At 31.4% G+C, this 19,000-nt stretch overlaps 1 protein-coding gene across 1 annotated transcript in view; it reads right to left on the reverse strand.

The window, feature by feature from the left end:
- Positions 1-19,000, reverse strand: part of LOC123709084 (progestin and adipoQ receptor family member 4) — a 43,667-nt gene that overhangs the window by 5,273 nt on the left and 19,394 nt on the right. The window contains exons 3-5 of the mRNA XM_045660194.1: positions 8,687-8,790; positions 7,607-7,744; positions 630-770 (exon numbers count right to left, since the gene is read on the reverse strand). Coding sequence (XP_045516150.1) covers positions 630-770; positions 7,607-7,744; positions 8,687-8,790 — 383 coding nt within the window. The remainder of the gene's footprint in view (positions 1-629; positions 771-7,606; positions 7,745-8,686; positions 8,791-19,000) is intronic.

Consider the following 19,000-nt stretch of genomic DNA (forward strand, 5'->3'; position numbering starts at 1 on the left):
GTAACGTAACAAAAGTAAATTATTGATAACAGTTTTAAATATAGCATTATCTTGTTTGCAGTGAGGTGAATAAATTTAGCGATTTACTTACTGTCTTCGTTTAAAATCAAGTCAATTGGTAAAATACTTTTTTATAATATTACTAGCTGACCCGGCAAACGATAAAAATAACTATCTACTATAATAAAAAATAGGTGTTGATCGTAGAGGGGTGAAAATTAAGGGTGTATGTATTTTTGTATGCTGCACCATAAAATATGCAATGCAAAAAAAATCAAAAAAATTAGTGGCATGAAAGTTTGATTTTGTCCAAGTCGCTGACCTAACCGGTATGCACACAAAATTTCATTTGAATTGAGCCATTTTGGAGGAGTTTAATTACAAACCCGTGACATGGCAATTTTATATAGATTATTATTATTATTATTGTAAGTCTACAGTGGACAGAAAAACAATTTTTGTTCCGCTGACACATACATTTTTGTAGTAGTTAATATTGATAAATAAACAAACCAAACACTAAGTTTCCCGCGGAAGAGATATTTTATTAAAATTAATATCCGCCAAAATCACCTTACATAACAATTATTTCATATACATATTTCTTGACGGACAATTGATTTCCATACCTGATGCATGGAGTAGACAGCTAACACGACTAGCACGTGCATAATATTGTGTGAGTTGAGGCAGCGATCCACTGTCCCCGGGAACCACTTTTCCGGGATGTGCAGAGCACCGATTACACCCCCACCCAGGGATACCGCATCCTGAAACATTTAGTACTCTTCAGTGAAAGTTAAATTAAATATAAGACCTTTCAAACGCCTTAAATAAAGTACTTTTATAAAGTTTATTACTTAAATAAAGTATACAAAAAACCCAGCCATATTGATGTCCTAGAAAATGCAATAAGTAACTGCTGTTTTTATAAAAAAATCGACTAGGTTTGTAATACCTGGGGCACACTCGTCCGTCGTGAATATGATTTTAATTGTGAACACCACAGTATGGGGTTACCCCGGGAGTGTCAAAATATTTTTTTTTGTTAAAGTGTAAAATTTGCATCGTAAAATATATTAATTTATTATTATTTATTTAATATAATGTAATAAAGTGCGCCATTATATTCGTGATTTTTAGTTACACTATTATGCCATAAACGTAAGCTTTGCTTAGTGATAGTTGTATTTAAAGACACAACAAAAGTCAGCAAGACGTATTAAAATATGATATTCTTGGGAAAAATTTGCACCGATTTATATTTAAGTAAATATATATAGTTTATATTTAATAAATCACAAATATAGAGTATAATTTAACCTTAATAGTAATAATAGTGATAATTAAAAATTTAAGACTAAAACTGTTTTCTGTTTCTAGTCCACGCTGTATTGCGATTCTTATTCGTTAAACGAAAAAATCAGGTCTGGCTTCACTGAAACTATCTACCAGTGACATATAGAAAACATATAAAATGATAGAAAATATGAAAGATTCCACGAAAACGTTCACAGCAAGGACTGTTCATGAAAATCAAAGGTATAATTTTCGTGTCGTATTTGAAACGAAACCGATATTTTTGTTTGTGTACGTATATATTCGAGTGTACTATAACTACAACGTTAACAGACAGATACTATTTTATTCATCTTTACTACATGTTACCTGCTCAAGTAACAAACGCCCCTGATTGTTTTTACCTATATACATGCACAGAAAAACTTTTAGCTTTTATAATACAGACAGAAGTTCAGAAATTGAAGCACTTGACCACGTAGAATATTTGATAGGAACTAGGCGATAAGACGACTATCCAACATAAGAACCCATTATGGAAATGTGTATCATAAAATTTCGTCAACAAGGCAGACTTAATATATTAATATGCAACAGTGTTCGCGAATGAGTGACAAAGTTCGCGAGGCATATGGCTTAATCATTAAAATATTTATCATGGACATTGGAACATAAGAATGCTTAATGTTTGTCGCCAACTCTAACCGATACCTTGAAAGCCAGGTTTAGATGCCTCGACAAAGGAAACCCCCAGGCCCCGAATTATTCTCAGTTGAGTTTTTTCCAATAAATAATTTATTGTTAAACCAAATATATTTTCTATTATTATTACAGTCTCTATTGTGGGGTTTGCCCGCCCCTAACTAAATACGGGATTTTATTCTAGAAAATCTTTTGTCATATTATATGATAGCTGCCACATATGACATATAACCCTTAATACATAGTAGTACGATGTCTTACGGCGTCTTGCACGTTTTGTTATGAAATAATCCTATACACGAATGAATTAGTTATGTGTAAATTTATTATGGTTGGTTATTATTCACTATTATATCTTCTTGGAGATATTAAGTTGAATTGTTATCAATAGTTATTTTATCCTCCAAGATAAAACACGCTAAACATTTAAAACGATTTCATTTATTTAGGAAGTAAAAACGTGACTTGTTTTAAATAATTTTATTCATATAGGCTTGATTTAAAATCTTTTAACCCTTTTAAAAGCATTAAAATTGTCCAAGCTCTAACTCTCTCTATCAGTCTAGTATCGGGCTAAGTCCTAATTCCTTAATGGAGTGGAGCGTTCATTCGTCTAAGCTGAAACCGTACAGCTGTAGGTAATTCATTTAGAGAGAGCAAATTGCGCTTGTTTCATTATGTGTATGCAGTATTTTTAACAAAATTAATAAATACTATACAATACAAAGAGACTCTTTTGCAGAAAAGAGGCACCTATAAATGACGTTCTATGGTTGATTTTAGTTAATTAAGTGATATTTAACTGTCTAACGTAGTCTATATACTTATAATTGTGTAAATGAATACGCGTGAAGTGAATTCTGGGATGTATTAATTTATAATAAATTCTTTAACAGCCAAATAATAAGTGGCTGGCAATATAGACAAGAAGAGTTTTTACTTTTTTAAATTAAAGTTAAAAAAGAAGTTACAAAAACCTAATGACGATCGTGACCTGATCTTGTCAAAATCACAGCTTGATTTCATTTTTATATGGCTTTGTTTTTTGATTTATGAGTGGAGAAACCACTAATGATGACGTATGTGATACTTTGAATCTTGCCCTAATTGGTTTCATATACCGGATATCCAACATAATTAATATCTTGTTATGATCTATTTTTCCCGATTTAACAGAAATTTGTTTTCCTTATATAAGGAAAATAATATATTGATAAGAAAACCCTCAATGATTGTTTTATCTTATGAAGTAATTAAATTGTTATTGGGTTCTTAGAATATTCAGGCGACATTTATGTATGATATCACACTGTAGTTTAGGTAACGGTACTGAAGTTTGGAATTAGATTGCAGATGTACGATTGGAGTATATATGTATCTTCAGCCCTTCAGAAAAACGGCATAGTTCTTTATTAGAAATGACTTAAAATACCATCGAAACATTGCCAATATGCCAGTGTAACTTAAGGTGTAAGTTCTACTTAAAATAATTCAATAATATTTTTAGGGGTTTATAACGATACCTAACTTCATGTTTTCCCTATTAAAAATCGATTACTTAAAAGAAAATTTTTGACCCACCCTAATGGACATGTTGTCTTCAAAATTTATTTCAACAAGTCGTACAATAAAGTAAAACTAATTAACAAATAAGTATAATATGACTACAATATCACGAGTGTAATATTTTTAACAAAAACATATTTTGTCTTTAATTATATTTCAATAATATTGACATCACTTGATATGGCGACGCTTCGTTAACATCTTACGACATCATTCATTTATATACATCTAGAACTTAAATTTTTAGTCTTGTATTTTGTTTAATATATATGTGGGCAGCTGGTTCCACAAAGAAGTCGTGTGAGTCAAAAACTAATAGAATTTCATATTCTGCCGCGATGTACGATGATGAAACTCAGTTGCAGGTAAAATATGATAGCTATGTAATTTGTTCCATTTGCTATACTAATTTTATAAAACGGAAGATGTTTGTTTAATTGTTTGGTTAAACGCGCTAGGCGCCAGACACAAAGTTAAGGGATGCTTAACATCACATATGTATCGTGTTTGTAAAAACACCCTGCTACATTGCTAGAAATAAATTGACAAAATTTTATATAACCGAGATCTTTTCTTTATTTTTGTCATGAATTAAGTTGTTTTATTTTTCAGTTCAGTTCGTAGGAGCATATTATTTCCCTGATCAAATTACACGCTCGACTGCCCCAGAAGTGGGCATGGGACCCTACTCCACTTCATCTTTGACATTATCGTGTGAGCTGAGCCCACTCATATCTGAATGCGTATTAATAAACATATAACATTATTTTATTAGCATACGATTGGGCGTCGTGCGGCCAAATCCCCACTAACACTATTGGATATATATTTCATTTCATTCTATACATTGTAAGGAAGTCGGTATTAATAAGACGTTTTCATGTTAATGAATAATGAATTATGTAGAAGATTTAAGGCCAGTTAGGGGGCGTTACATACATTTTACTGTTATACTATTCAGTTATTGTTGGAGACAGTATGAGAAGATTCACCGCAATAATATACCAATTTCCTCTGAAATTCAGAAATAATACCACTGCAAATACGGCTGTAATTTTAATCGTCAAGCAGAAAACGTAGTTTATTGGCTGAAACAATACTGGCAATTACCAACTACGTACCAAATAAATTCACTTCGATAACTTAATTAAGTTTTATCTAGCGCGAAGTTTAACGTTGTAATTAAGTTTAAAAGTTATCCGTACATTGTGTAAATAGAAATAATAATAAACACTTTTTGACATCGTAAAATAGGTAAAAATAATAGAATACAAAGAATGTTATGGGCGGGTTTACTGCTGAAAGCTTTCAGACATGCCAGTCGTAAATAATCTAAACAATTAATGTTCACATTAAAAATACTTTTTTTTTTCAAACATTTATTTTACAAAATAACCGAATTTTGTTTGTAGTAATGTATTGTCAGAAGCGCGACAAATTCATATGGTTAACGTTAAATTGTTTAATAATCGACCAAGTCTATATCAACGTTCTCTCATCATAGACGTTGTTATCCCATGATGCACAGTGTACATAAAACAATGTTTTTTTTTTCAATACAAAGGATACGCATACGTGTCTACCAGAAACTAGGCTGCATAGGAGTGTCAAATCTCCCCTTTCCTAAACAGGGATTTTATTTGCTTAAACTTCCGAAATAGTCCTTCCGGTTCAAAACAATAGTTTTGGTACAATCTTCTTAAAAATGTATCTACTTAAGCAAATGCCTTCTGAAAAATATCAAGTAACCGACAGTTTTCTATAGATTTTCTTTATAGTGTTTCACACATTCTTTTGTTTTCCTCAGACTATGTTCCAGATATTATACAAATGTGAGTAACATGGCCTTCTCTTTCATAAACTACAGTTAAAATATGTAGATAATATTACTCCAATATACTTTTAAGTAATTTTACACGTAATTTTTATCAAGATTTAATACAAAAAAAAATTAATTACTTATAATAAATACTTTGTTAAGGTAGGACTAAACAGGCATTTTACCGTCATTTAAATATTGTTAACAAGTTGTATTGCGAATGGGTAAAAAACCAACTTTCTAGCAACCGATATTTGAGTACTTTGGCCTTGTTTTAGGTTTAAATTTATTTCGAATCTTTTTTGTAAAGTTTTGGAATGAGGTCAAATTAAAAAATGATTTTGAGTTTCAGTAGAAACTATTGCGTGTGTTACGGTCAACCGTAACCTTAGTTACGGTCAACATATAAAAGCCGCCTAGCCCAAAGTGCCGAAAACATTATTTTTTATTATATTTTAATTAATTATTTTACTCTACTCAGACTGAAACTAATTTTATAAGATAAATTGTATTAAGGACAAAACAAGTCAATTAATAAATCGTAGACAAAATGTCTTGGCAGTGTTATTAATAATATTTGTAGTATTTATATAAATTATATTTATAATTCTAAAACACAAATCCGTATTAACAATTTTCTTAACCTACATAGTAATAATAATAATATTAAAAAACAGGAAATTAAAACAAACTTTAAAAGTTTGGTCCCTGTGGCAGTGTACTTTTAACGCTGGCAGCATTTCCAGTTGTATTGCGATACTTATGAGCGAGGAAATGTCTAAGAATAAATTATAATAGCCATTTCCTGAACAATCTAATCGCAAGTTCGCTAAGTGGAAACTTGTATTTAAAAACTCGGGACACGGAAAGGGTAAGGTTAAAATGATTTGGACATGCGCCAGAAGAAAAGCGCTCTTTTAGGCCACTGAACTTGTTGGTAATATTATGTAATATTTTTGTATGAGCCTCATTCTATCATACATATGACACCTTTGATTCCGTTTTAAATCAGATTCAAATAGTTGAATTAACTTAGTAACAAATATTTAGCTAAAAAGAAATAATCATAATACTTGAATATTTATAGGTTTCCTCACGAATTATTTCGCTGTACAAAGAGTGTTAGATTCGCGCATAGACAGAAAGTCTATTGGTTCACCTCCGGGGATCGAACCTACGACCTCAGATGAGAGTCTCACGCTAGAGCTACTAGAACAACACTGCTCCTATAGGGTGCTAGTTTAATAAGAATTACAAAAAAATACAAACAACCAAACTTAGGTCAACTCATAAACGTTACCTCGATATAGACTATAATAGTTAGGAGAATAATAAAAGGTCCGTCAACAATCGTACATTAAATTGATACAAGTCGTCAAATCCCTGAGTGTTTGATAGCTGTTTGAAGAAGAAGCTTCTTATTAGATATTTAGATTTGGCAATAGTTACGATATGTGGAAATGAAATATACCACTCCAAAGAGATTTCAATTATATCCCCAAGCAGGCGCTTGCTTGGAACCCGCAAGAAAGCGGAAGCGTGGTCGTCCCAAGCAAACCTGGCGTCGTATACGGCAGTTGAGACAAAGGTCGCCAGAAAGACTTGGAGTGAAGTGAAATACCAGGCTACCAGGAACGCGATGGAGACGCTGTATGGACGCCCCATCCAAGAGTTATATAATATTATAACAAGTTTATAGCATCATTATGCGTGTACTTTTAGAACACTGTTATAAAACAGGAAGCATTTTGAGCGCTCCTCTGTATACACTTGGAGTTTCAAACTTACCAAGAGAATTATTTATAAACCACTTCCGGCTTACGAAAGCTTGGAAGCTTTTTAAGTGAGATGTGACAATAAAAGTATAAAGAAATTGAATTCATTAATAATTACATCGTATATATACCGTGCTCCGTTTGTGGAATTATTATATTTAGGTCACGTAAGTAATTATTTTATGAAATGGCGATATATATGGCTCGGCAGAATTTAACGAGTCAATATGTTTATATTCGATAATAATGTTATTTTAAGGTTACATTTTTATACGGTTTAACGATTAAGGGATATTTGACGTCCCTGCGAGGAGAGGTAGATCAGCAAACCCGAAGAAATTATACAATTACAAGTACGTTAAAACGATATAATATAGCGGAAATATAGGGAAAATCACTCAACTCAAATATTAAGAAGCTTCTGGGTGTTATTATGTGTTTTTACCTGTAGGAAGACGTGCAGTATGGCATGTGGGTCTCCGCCTCCAAAGCGCGCTGCTCTAGCCCCTGCCAGGAGTAGTCTCATGCAGAAGGGAGCCGCGAAACATAAACGTCTCTCCCATGGGGACCAAGCCCTCATAGCCTGAAACAAATCGATTTCAAATTTCCATGTCGCCCTCACCAGACTTAATTTTAATAAAAAGTATTTTAACTTAGGCTAAGGAAAGTTTATGATAATAAAAATAACCCTATTGGTAGTGATACGTAGATATATTATTGTTTTCCTCATTACGTAAAATTATTTGCATTACTAAATAACGTTATTATATAATAAATAACGTCGTGTTGCGTTGCGTATTGCGTTCACGAAAGGCATTTTAGTCCAACCAGTTATAATACGTCAGAAACCTCCAAATACCTTAGATAAATGTTAATGAAATATATGCTAAGCACGCGTCACTATGACGGTGTCGTTAAAAGATGCACGTTTCCCAAATATCAGAATGACGGAATAAAAAACTGGTTTCTAAGACGTAGTTTTCAAGCTTTACGATATTGGTACGGAAATTAGGATTTACAAAAATGAAATGATTTAGTTGATTTTGATTTTGCAGATTAACACTAGGTTAGTGTCTACGTAGTATTATAATTTATCTCTAATGCAAATTTCATTTAAACACTTTGGACTCATAACTTTTTTTATAGAAACTATTTTTTTTTGAACTTTAACTAAAGTGCTGTTTCGTCCCTTTCTTTTAAATTGTGTTTACGGCCTTGAAAAGACCCAAATGAGTACGTTAGTTACAAACGGAGCAATTTCACCGATTTATTTTTTATGAACGTTATGTTTAGACGTGGAATTGCGATGGTAAGTATATATATTTTTATAGGACATAGCGTAAGGAAGGATTTGCACTACGTTTTTGTATGCAATTTCGAAGTTGTTATGTTAATATTCATAGAGCTGAAGTCACAATTCAGGACTGCGCTGTACAAAAACTTTGTAAACAAACATAATTTATTAAATCTATTATAAATTTGCAAATGTAATATACCTTATTCAAGCTATTTCGTATAAACTTACTTTATACAGGCCCAGAAGACTTCCAAGGCAGTAGACTGCCAGAGCCAAGTAGCGCAGTGGCGCAGGCGCACAGTACACCGTCGCTGTTACCATTGGTATAGCACCTGTTGGCAAATATATAATTAACTCTTAATTCTATGAAAAACATGAGTTACTTATAATTTAATCATCCTGGAACTATGTTAATGTACTTAAAAGATTTCGTGTTAATCACAAACTTTTCTTCCATTAAAACTAAATCAAGAATTTAATGGCTGTTGTTTTACAAAACGCTTCTAAAACCTGGCACTTATAAGGTGTAATAAATATATATATACTAGCAAAGTCAGGTAACTAAATACATACAAAAATCAGCCAAGAAATTTGTATAGATGTTTTAAAATTAAAAACCGTTATGTATGCAAATCTTGTCAAATAAGTTCAGAAGTCCATCCTACGTTAAACTTCTCAATTAACTTAACTAATTTTTAATGATTTGCTAAATCTATGTAAATATGACGTAACTATACGACGTTATAATGCACAAGTTTTTCCATACCCAAATATCAGAGTGAATTAAAAACCTGTTTCCTTAATGTAGTGTTTTCACGTAATAAATGAAAAAGAAAAACAATTTCACACAAAATAAATATTACGGTCATAATTGTGATCTAATAAATCAGGCTAATAAAGTCAAATTATTGCCCATATTTACGATAATTTATAATTGCCTGGACGAGATTGCTTTTAACTGAACCCTCTAGATTTATTATCAATTTTTAATTGATTTCTTGAGTGCTAGGAAATTATATATTAAGTACTCAAATTAGTGTAATTCGTGTAAACTATTTTAAAATACTCCTTCCATAAAAATCTTAATAATTAAAAAGTCGAGTTTGTCCGAAAACTTATAACTTGAGAACGATAGGGCCGATTTTCATGGTTTTTGATTGAAAAATCAAATACAAAATGTTCATGAATTACGTAATTGTCAAACATTTAATGTTCATTCCCGTCGATACAGTAAACTCTCCCGTGAACTTAAAGAACGTATTTGTCGGAATATTTGGATGATTTTTTAAAATAATACCACTAATGCAAAAGTATATATGTTGTTTGTTAAATATTTATGCGTGCGTTAAAATATATAACACTTATCATCTCTGCGTCTTAATATATGTTAATATTTACTTTATTTTCATTGTATTACTTGCATACAATCATACATTAAGATCAGCTAATCACAAAATTAATTAACTGCCAGTACGAAGTTCGCCAGGTCATCATAATGTAAATTAAAAAATAACTACATATCATTTTCAACAAATCTTTTTGTATGGGCAAGTCGTCAATAGCAAAAAAACAGAATCACAAAGCTGAATAGAAGATTTATGAATGCTCGGTGATCGCATTCTGATTGATTCCCAATTGGTAACGATTCGTTTACAATTTGTTTCACAACTTCCATTCCTTGCATTTTATAAAACACAAAGCGGCGGAAATTTGATACCGCGTCAAGTTATTTCAAAGCTCTGTTTTATAAAAAGGACGTTCATACTAAATCGCCACCTCGATAGGCTGTTCCACAAGTGAACGTTTTTAGGCCGTTTCTCCTGCGCACCACCACTATGTGGAACCAGCTGCCGAATAAAGTATTTCCGTTCCAATACGACTTGGAGTCTTTCAAGAAACAAGCGTACCAATTCTTAGAAAGCCGGCAACGCATTCGCGAGCCCTCTGGAATTAAGAGTGTACATGGGCGGCTGTTTCACTTAACATCAGATGAGTCCGTTAGCCTCTTGTTCTATAAAAAAGCCTTTGTATTGTAACATAATATATAAAAATTAGACCAGACTTTGGATTTACAGCAATATTTTTTAATTTACGTTCGTGCTGTATAGAATTACATCGTGAGGAAACCGAGTCTAAATGTAACCCAATGTCGTGACGGTGTGACACAGAGACCTGTACATAGTTGATTAAAGAGTAATTTACAACACAGAAATCTTATGTTTTACTTAGCCTACCTTTAAGCACATATCGAACATTTTACTATGATACACTATGTGTGACCCTGTTAGCTTTTCCGGAATAAAAACTGGTTTCTAGGTTTTTCCGTGCAATTTGTCTCTCCATAAAAACCTCCCTCAGAGTTCAAGGATTGATAAATAAAATACTCTAATCGGTCTAGGCGTCTTCGAGCTTTGCGCTTAGTTAAGATATTATGCGACTTACTTTATTTTATATAAACAAAGCAACATTTTTTTAAATAAAACACTGTCAAGCCATTTTAATGTAATAGTTACTTTTCACAGTTTAATGTTTTCATAGTACTATTTAAGCTTCGACTTGTTTAAGCTATTGCGAAATATGTTTAAAAGGAGTATCAAGAATATCCAGTATAGTTATATATATAGTATATACAGTCCAGTATAGTTTTTGTATATATATACATATATTGTATGTATAATTTATTTTATTACATATAATTTATTTTAACTATAGGATTACATAATGAAGAAATAAATTGTTTGTTGTATTAAAATTACTTCAAATGTTTAACTGAACACGAGTTTCGACATTTTAAAATACGAAAAGTTGGTAATGCATTAAAAATGGAAAAGCGAGACGATAAGTTACAATCGACATAAAATCTCGTAGACGCTAGGAAGTGGGAATGTGGGGCATTTATATGGGTGTGAAGTGTAGCGTTTTGCTCTATTTGTGCTAGAACTCATTCTAACTTTATCCTATATGTAAGCGCTTTATGCTTGCCAAAATGTAAAAAGATAATTAGGTTGGATTTTAAGTAATATTACGTAATGTTTGTTGGTGATCATTTTATTTATTTATTACATTTTATGAACTTAAACTTGAACGGGCTTCGTGGCTTGATGTGCAGTATATATAGTATGTATAATGATATGATATGTATAACCCATTGTCCTGGGTTTGTTTTCCACCAATATAAGAGATATAATTATTTCAGGATAGATATTCAGATAAAAATATAATTATTTCAATTAGGTAGTTAGTAGGAAAATAACTGAAACTGAGAAGTAAGGTCATATATCTAAATAAAATATTATTTTAAAGCATAAAGCATCGACCGTGTAATTGCCTATGACTAATGCATAATAATATTAATAATGATACAGTGGCCGTACTTTGTTGACAACCTATGAATATATAAATAACAGTTGCCTGCCTGTTCGATAATCTGTGGAATACATTGGAATGGCAATGTATTGTTTTTCACACACAAATTTAACTATTTGTTTAATGAAGCGTTCATATTATTACAATCCAATATTATATCGGAGGGCTCGGACTATATACGAGCATAAAACATTGATTACGTATGTTATTTGTTTACAAAGTATCGCGCCTTTTTATCATTAAATTTCAATTTATATCAAAATCAATTTACATTTAAATGAAAAGGAAACCTGTCAACATTTATTTTGACTGTTACCGCCCGTTTATCTAAGGACACGAGTCAGACAGACGTGGTCAAGCCTTTCATTTTTTTTTAAATCTTTTCTATACTTTATCTTTTCACCGAGATATTATTGAACATTACGAAGTCTAACAAAATACTAAAAAATAATTGACATCTAACCTAATTCTCTAATAAGGATATTTAAGATAAGTATCTTAATAACTCAACAATGACTAAGCCCGTGGTGTCAAGAAGTTGAATAGCCTCGACATTCACGTGATGGTAGAGCCTTTAGTAGGTAGGTTCCAGTATTGTTTTAAAATATTCTGGTGACGCCCTCTACTTTAAAATCATATGGAGGTCGTCATTGCGAATGTACCAAGATGTTACTTAAAAATTTATCAATGAAAAATACACCGAAAGGTCTGATTTTTCTCAACAGATTGTCCGATGGTACGGTGGAGAAATAATATTACAATTTTCTAAGAAATCTTCACAAGATTACTTAGACCTATGAGACAGATCGATGACGCAGGAAAATATAATGAACAATAAATAAAGCACCATTGTTGAAATTATAGCTTTAGCAAATGCATTATTTAGTGTTTACCGCTTGCATCGTATTATGTTCGCCTTTGTTTGTAGTTTCGTGTCACATTAGAACAAGGTTTTTTCGCTTTATATGATGTGTATTTGTATATGTCGGTTAGACGGAATCCCGTAAAGAAAATTACGATTTAGCCTGGTCAAAAAAGAGACGTAACTGGAATTTGAAAGACAACAGTAGCATCTTGGACAGACTTAACGAGGTCTAGAGGAGGTTTTTACTCGTGAACTTATAACTAAGGAATTGACAAGGATAAAATATAAAAAAAACATCACACAATAAACATTTTGGTTTAAATTGTAAATTATGTATATTTGTAATATATAATAATTAATCAGTAATAAATACTTATTTATTAATTTGTATACGATTGGTTTGCTTTACCACTTATTAACAATCACTGTAATTTACCAAAGTTGAACTCACTTGACATATCAGTCATCGTAATTTTCGGAAATGCGTGCATCATAAAAATACTGAATCGATTTTGATGATACATAGGCAGTTGCTTTATATAAATTAAATTTGAACATTTCAATTAATCTGGACATCACTTTCATTACTTTTAGATGTTACACACGCGGAATTGTATCAAGTGGAGGTCTGTGGTCCACCTTTCCCCTTCGGAAACAGTCGTTACAATATGAATAAATAATACGTTAATCTCAATAAACAATTATTGATATTCGTATATCAATACATGTCGAGTCATATACTTATATTAGTTTCCTTGCTTGAATATAGTTAAGGGTCAACCATAATGAACGCACCATTCCGCCGCAGATCATGATTAATGTTCCACCAATCCCCGAAAAGCTGTGCCCCAGTTCAGCAATGCGGATAACATTTCTTATACAGATTTATTCTTCACGCTCTACTTATAAATAGTTAATGGATATTGACGCTAAGTCACTAAGACATGACTATAACATTATTCCTAGAATAAAATTTTAAACCTAGAATAAGCTTGTTTTGTTTGTAAGAATATCCTATATTAAGAATTTCGTCTTGAACTCTCTATTATTAAAACAGAGTAAATTTAAGACAACACAAACTTCTAAGTTTATATACAAAGAGTGTATATAAACGTAGAAGTTAAGTAGAAAAATAATAAAATTACAAATTATAACAGAATTTGTGGCATTACAAATGAGTTAGAAAGTAATAAGGAATAAGTTGCTCGCTCCTGAAGGCTTTAATCCAAATGGATCTTTTCGAGTCCAGTACAGTCCAAGACAAAAAGAATAGTCACAGTCGAGAGTTAGCGCCAAGTTCCTGGCATTTTAATAATTCATAACAGAAGTCTTGTGTTCATATTTCCTTTAATTTTTAACATAACAAAGAAAAGTTGTAAAAAATTATTTATAGGAAAGGGCCGTATTAGAAATATTTTACAAGTTAGTGCGCTGTTTATTCGAATTATAATATTTTGTCAAAAGTTTAACTTTACAGATATGGAAAAACTTATACTATAGACAAAAAAAGCCAAAAGATCAAAGAGAATAAAGATTAACGGAAATTGATTTAGATTTGTGGGCGTGTACCGTTAAAAGCTTGCTAAGAATGAACACAGTTTTGACCCAACCCTACTCGATATAGATTCAATGCCAATGCATAGAATGACGTCAAACAGGTTATATACTTTGATATATGTCTCTCTTTAATTTTGTCATATAACACATGGATTTTACCATATCGAGGCTCAAAGAGATTTTACGTTTAACGCGAAACCCTGGAAACATATCTATAATCTAATTTAAAACAAACTTACCTCCCGACTTTTACTTTTTAATAGACTTCAAAGATTTTAAGATTTCGAACTAAGAAAAGCTAGTGAAAATAGTGAGGCTGCCATTCAGGGTGCTGTACCAAAGCATCCATTTTTTTTATAAGAATTTAGATTAGTGTTTCCCAACCTTTTTTGTGTCAAGCCCCACATTAGCCTCCCTAAAAAACTTATGCCCCCCTTGTAACATACGTAACTTATACATTAATAGTTTTTTTGTTCACTTAAAAATTCAAATTATAGGCCTTATGAAGAAATCACTAGGAAATTGTTAACGAAACAACAAGTTAATTTTCAACACATAAAGTGTTTCTTTATGTATATATTCTATATATATTCTTTATCTAAAATTCAAATTCCAAATAATTTTAAAATAGAGTTTTCTATATAAGTTCAGTGAGATCCTTGCGCTTGATGCTGCACAGAGGTTGTATATTAGGTTCCAATTTGGTTGGATTCAATCTAATGTCTCTACGTTGAGTTATATCCAGCTGATTTGGAATGCCCCCTAAGCAATCAAATCAGGGGGCACTGTAGGGCGTGTTCCCCACGTTGGAAATCCAGATTTAGATAATTATTGATTAATAAAATGTGCTATTTATTATTTAAAAAAGCCTATAGCACTGGCTAGATAAATGTATCATATCCGAGTAAATAAAATATAAAATACAAAAACAGCAAAGTATCAAAATTAGCAGCGATATTTACGAAAAAGCTTGCTTATCGCTATTCAAATACAAGTTATTGGTATGAAGCTCGCGCGACCTTGCCACGTTACATTCGCTTTATAAAAAGCTCCATTGTTAGCTTAGACCCAAGCACAGCGCAGATATTAAGACCTGTATACATAGATATTGCGTGGAGAATCGTGACTGACTTGATTTATGATGTAGCATGCCAAAGTACATAGAACGTGAAACGCTGTTAGGTATTTTTTGTTTAAAAGAAATATTCTCTTCTTGAAAAATAGATAGAAAAATTCTCTTTGTAATTTATATGATTAAATATCCGGGTGAGTTGCTATGTTTTATTTGTTCAAGCAAATACAATATTCAATGTTTCCACGAATGTAGAAATAATCTATATAAATATAAAATTTTCGTGTCACAATGTTCGTTCCCATAGTCCTCCGAAACGACTAGACCGATGCTTATGAATTATTTATGCATATTCAGTAAGTCTAAGAATCGGCTTCTATCTATATTTCAAACCCCTAAGTTATAAGGGATGTCCAGCCCAAAAAAAAATTTTTTTTAAAGTTTTTATAATACAGCATACAAAAATACATACAACCCTTCATTGTCACCCTTTTACGATCAACCCCTATTTTGATTATAGTAGATAGGTTATTTGAACTAAAAAAATGCTTCCTGGAAATAACACACATGGCAAAACGACGTTTGCCGGGTCAGCTAGTTTAATATAAAGTTTAGAGCCGAGAATCGTCAGTATAAAAAAAAATTTTTTTTGAGAAATAAATAATAATACTTAATAATTAGGCCACATTAATCCCATGAAACATTCATATACACTTCAGTAACACTTCAAATTTTATACAGAATATAGATTTTTTTTCCTAAAAATACTTATAGAGTATAAACCTCCTTCAACTTATTTCTATCTTGAGTATTCTTGGGCATCTTCTCCAGCAACTTCTTTAGAGAAATATACATTAACTTAAATTACAATTCACTGACATTAAATCGTGACCCTTTCAAAAACTTGAACAGATAAACTTTAAGATTTCAATTGAAAGTTTTATTGTTAAAGGAAATCGTGAAAATCTCGAGTTCGCCAAATTCAATGGTTTGATTGGATACAGGTGCGCTTCGGGCATCATTTATATTTTATATAGTAACTGGCAAATGAATAGAAATGTTTCATCTATAAATACTATGGCTCGGTTGGAGATATACTCGAAGTACAGAGATTTACTTATCAGTGAAACAATAGTGATATCTGTGAAAATGTTATGTACCCTACCGACGAGTTCATACATTTTATAGATACATATAGCTAATTCTCTCTCTCTCTCTCTCGTCTTAAGAATTTTAAATTAAATTTTTATTATTTCTTAAAATTTCGTGATACAAAGCCGGCAACAAAAGTAACTTTAAGCTAATCCACATAGCATTTTAACTTGGTGGTTTTCCGTTCGGATTTTCCGAGACAGTTGATAACTTAATCTGCAGCTTAGCCACAGTATTACTTCTATCTCAAATGCAAACGGTAGTATAAAGTTAATAAAATTACGAAAAAAGCTTAGAAAGCTTAGACTTTTTAAAGGACAGACTTGAGCTAGATTCTTAGGGGTTACTGTGTTTTGTGTATAGGATATAGACTATTTTTTTTAATTATTATTTCCCAGTCTTTAATATTTATATTTATACAATACCGCATCAAATTGAAATTTAAAAATAATTCGAAATTTTTATTATTACAAAAACTAGATGGAAGTAATTTCAATCTATCGGGAAACTAATTATATAGTTTTTCACGCTCCAGAATAGTCGTAACTGTAAACTATTAAGAGATCATCATCATCAGCCTCATTTTAGTTCCATTTACGTTTACTATTAAAAATAAATCATGAATCACAAATAAAGTAAGACAAACCATTTCAATTCCTACGTTTACGTTTAGAGGATCATAAACGGCGCGTTAAATCTTCAAATTGGGAACCGACTTACGATGCATAGTAAACATTCTGACCCTTGTGTATTTACTTTATCCCCTTATAAATTACAAGTTCCAAAACATAAATTTTCGTGACCGTAACAATAAAATCGGTACAATTGTTTAAAGTTACCAAAAGACAGTATCATTTTGTATCTCTCAGACTTATAGCCCTTCTATGGGTAATGTGATATATTTGTCTATGATCATGTTTTTTTAATCCAAAACGGGAGTCAAGGCAGTGCTAATATTAAACTTCACCCAGTGACAATGAATATAGAAAACGACTAGACAATTTTAATTTTATGTAAAGGAAATATTATAATAATTTCTTCAATGTTGACATCGTTAAAACGCGCGAAAAAATATAATCTGTGTTTTTACGTATAACCTCTGTTTTGCCGAAATCAAACCATTGAGTTTATAGTAAGCGTTGGCAAGTACGCTTTGATATATAAGTATAACACCTTAAAAATCTTTGTAAAGTAAATTACTTCTGATAATTTGAGTAGCTACGTACATTCTAGTATATGAAAACCATGTAAAAAATACAATCAGTACCCATAAGGATAAGGTTCAAGAAAACAATTCGAGTTTCATTAAAATAAAGCGAGTAATAAACTCAAATAACAGTTAAACATTAAAGTTTACACAATGTCTTTGTCTTCTCTAAGAAGACTCATTACTTTTATGAACAATATCATAATTTTTATTACTTGAATTAAATTTATTTTTTGTACTTTTAAAATATTTTTGTAATATCACCTCGACGTCCGTCGTACCACAACTCAGCGTTTTGCCACCAATATGTGAAACCAGCTACCCACTGAAGTATTTCCAAACCAATTCGACTTAGAATCATTTAAGAAAAGAGCGAGACCAATGATTTAAAGGCTAGAAGCAAATGCTAGTCTTTTGGCAGTGTTTTTCTGCTGGTCAGACGAGCCTCCTGTCCGTTTGTACTGTACTGTAAAAAAGAACTAGACTCCACCGATCTTAACTAGTGTCATTTTATTTTTATTAGAATTTATCTAAAAAAACCTTTCCAAGTTACGTGTCGAACCATAAGTAAGTTAATTACACTCAACTTTATTTTTTTAAATCAAAACTGCATTTTCCTTTAATTGAAACGCTTGCATCGAATACTACGGTATATACTAATAAATGGTATATAATACTTTATCAGCAGTTAGTATATAAATTCCACCACTAAACTATAAAGAACAAGTTAATTATTACACATAAAGTCTGTCCTATTAGATATTTATTTATGAACTTCTGAAATGTAACCGTAAACTCTGTTGTCGGCTTTTAAATAAATTAAGGTTACCTTCCGAGGGTTAATGAGATTATTCTGCCTCGGTGAAGATGTTTTGGTGAGGGTGTGTATTTTGCATTTGAGCTCATATTCATAATCTCATTGTGGCCGAGAAATGTTTCATTTTTCTCGAATATTCGTTGAAACGAAATGTCCAAATAAGGTAAATATAAAAGATTTCTTGTTTGTATAATATTAAAATGTACTATTATCTCAGGTTTTGACAATATGATACGAACGCAATCAAGGAATAGATTGATCATTTGGTAAATTGAAACTGTGAATTGTTCGCATATCGTAGTTTTTTGAAGTTATACTTCTTTTGGTGCGTTAGGGAAAAATTTACACAGTCACAAAAATACCAACATCCGCACACCGTTACAGAAAACCGACACTCTAAAGTTAGCATAGTCAAAATTTTAGGTTTTTGTAATATTTAAATAAATTTTATTTATTAGATAATGCGTTAAAATAAAACTTTCCATGTATTAAATACCTTTTTGCTA

Source organism: Pieris brassicae, chromosome 4 (genome assembly GCF_905147105.1).
Source record: "Pieris brassicae chromosome 4, ilPieBrab1.1, whole genome shotgun sequence".
Taxonomy (NCBI): domain Eukaryota; kingdom Metazoa; phylum Arthropoda; class Insecta; order Lepidoptera; family Pieridae; genus Pieris; species Pieris brassicae.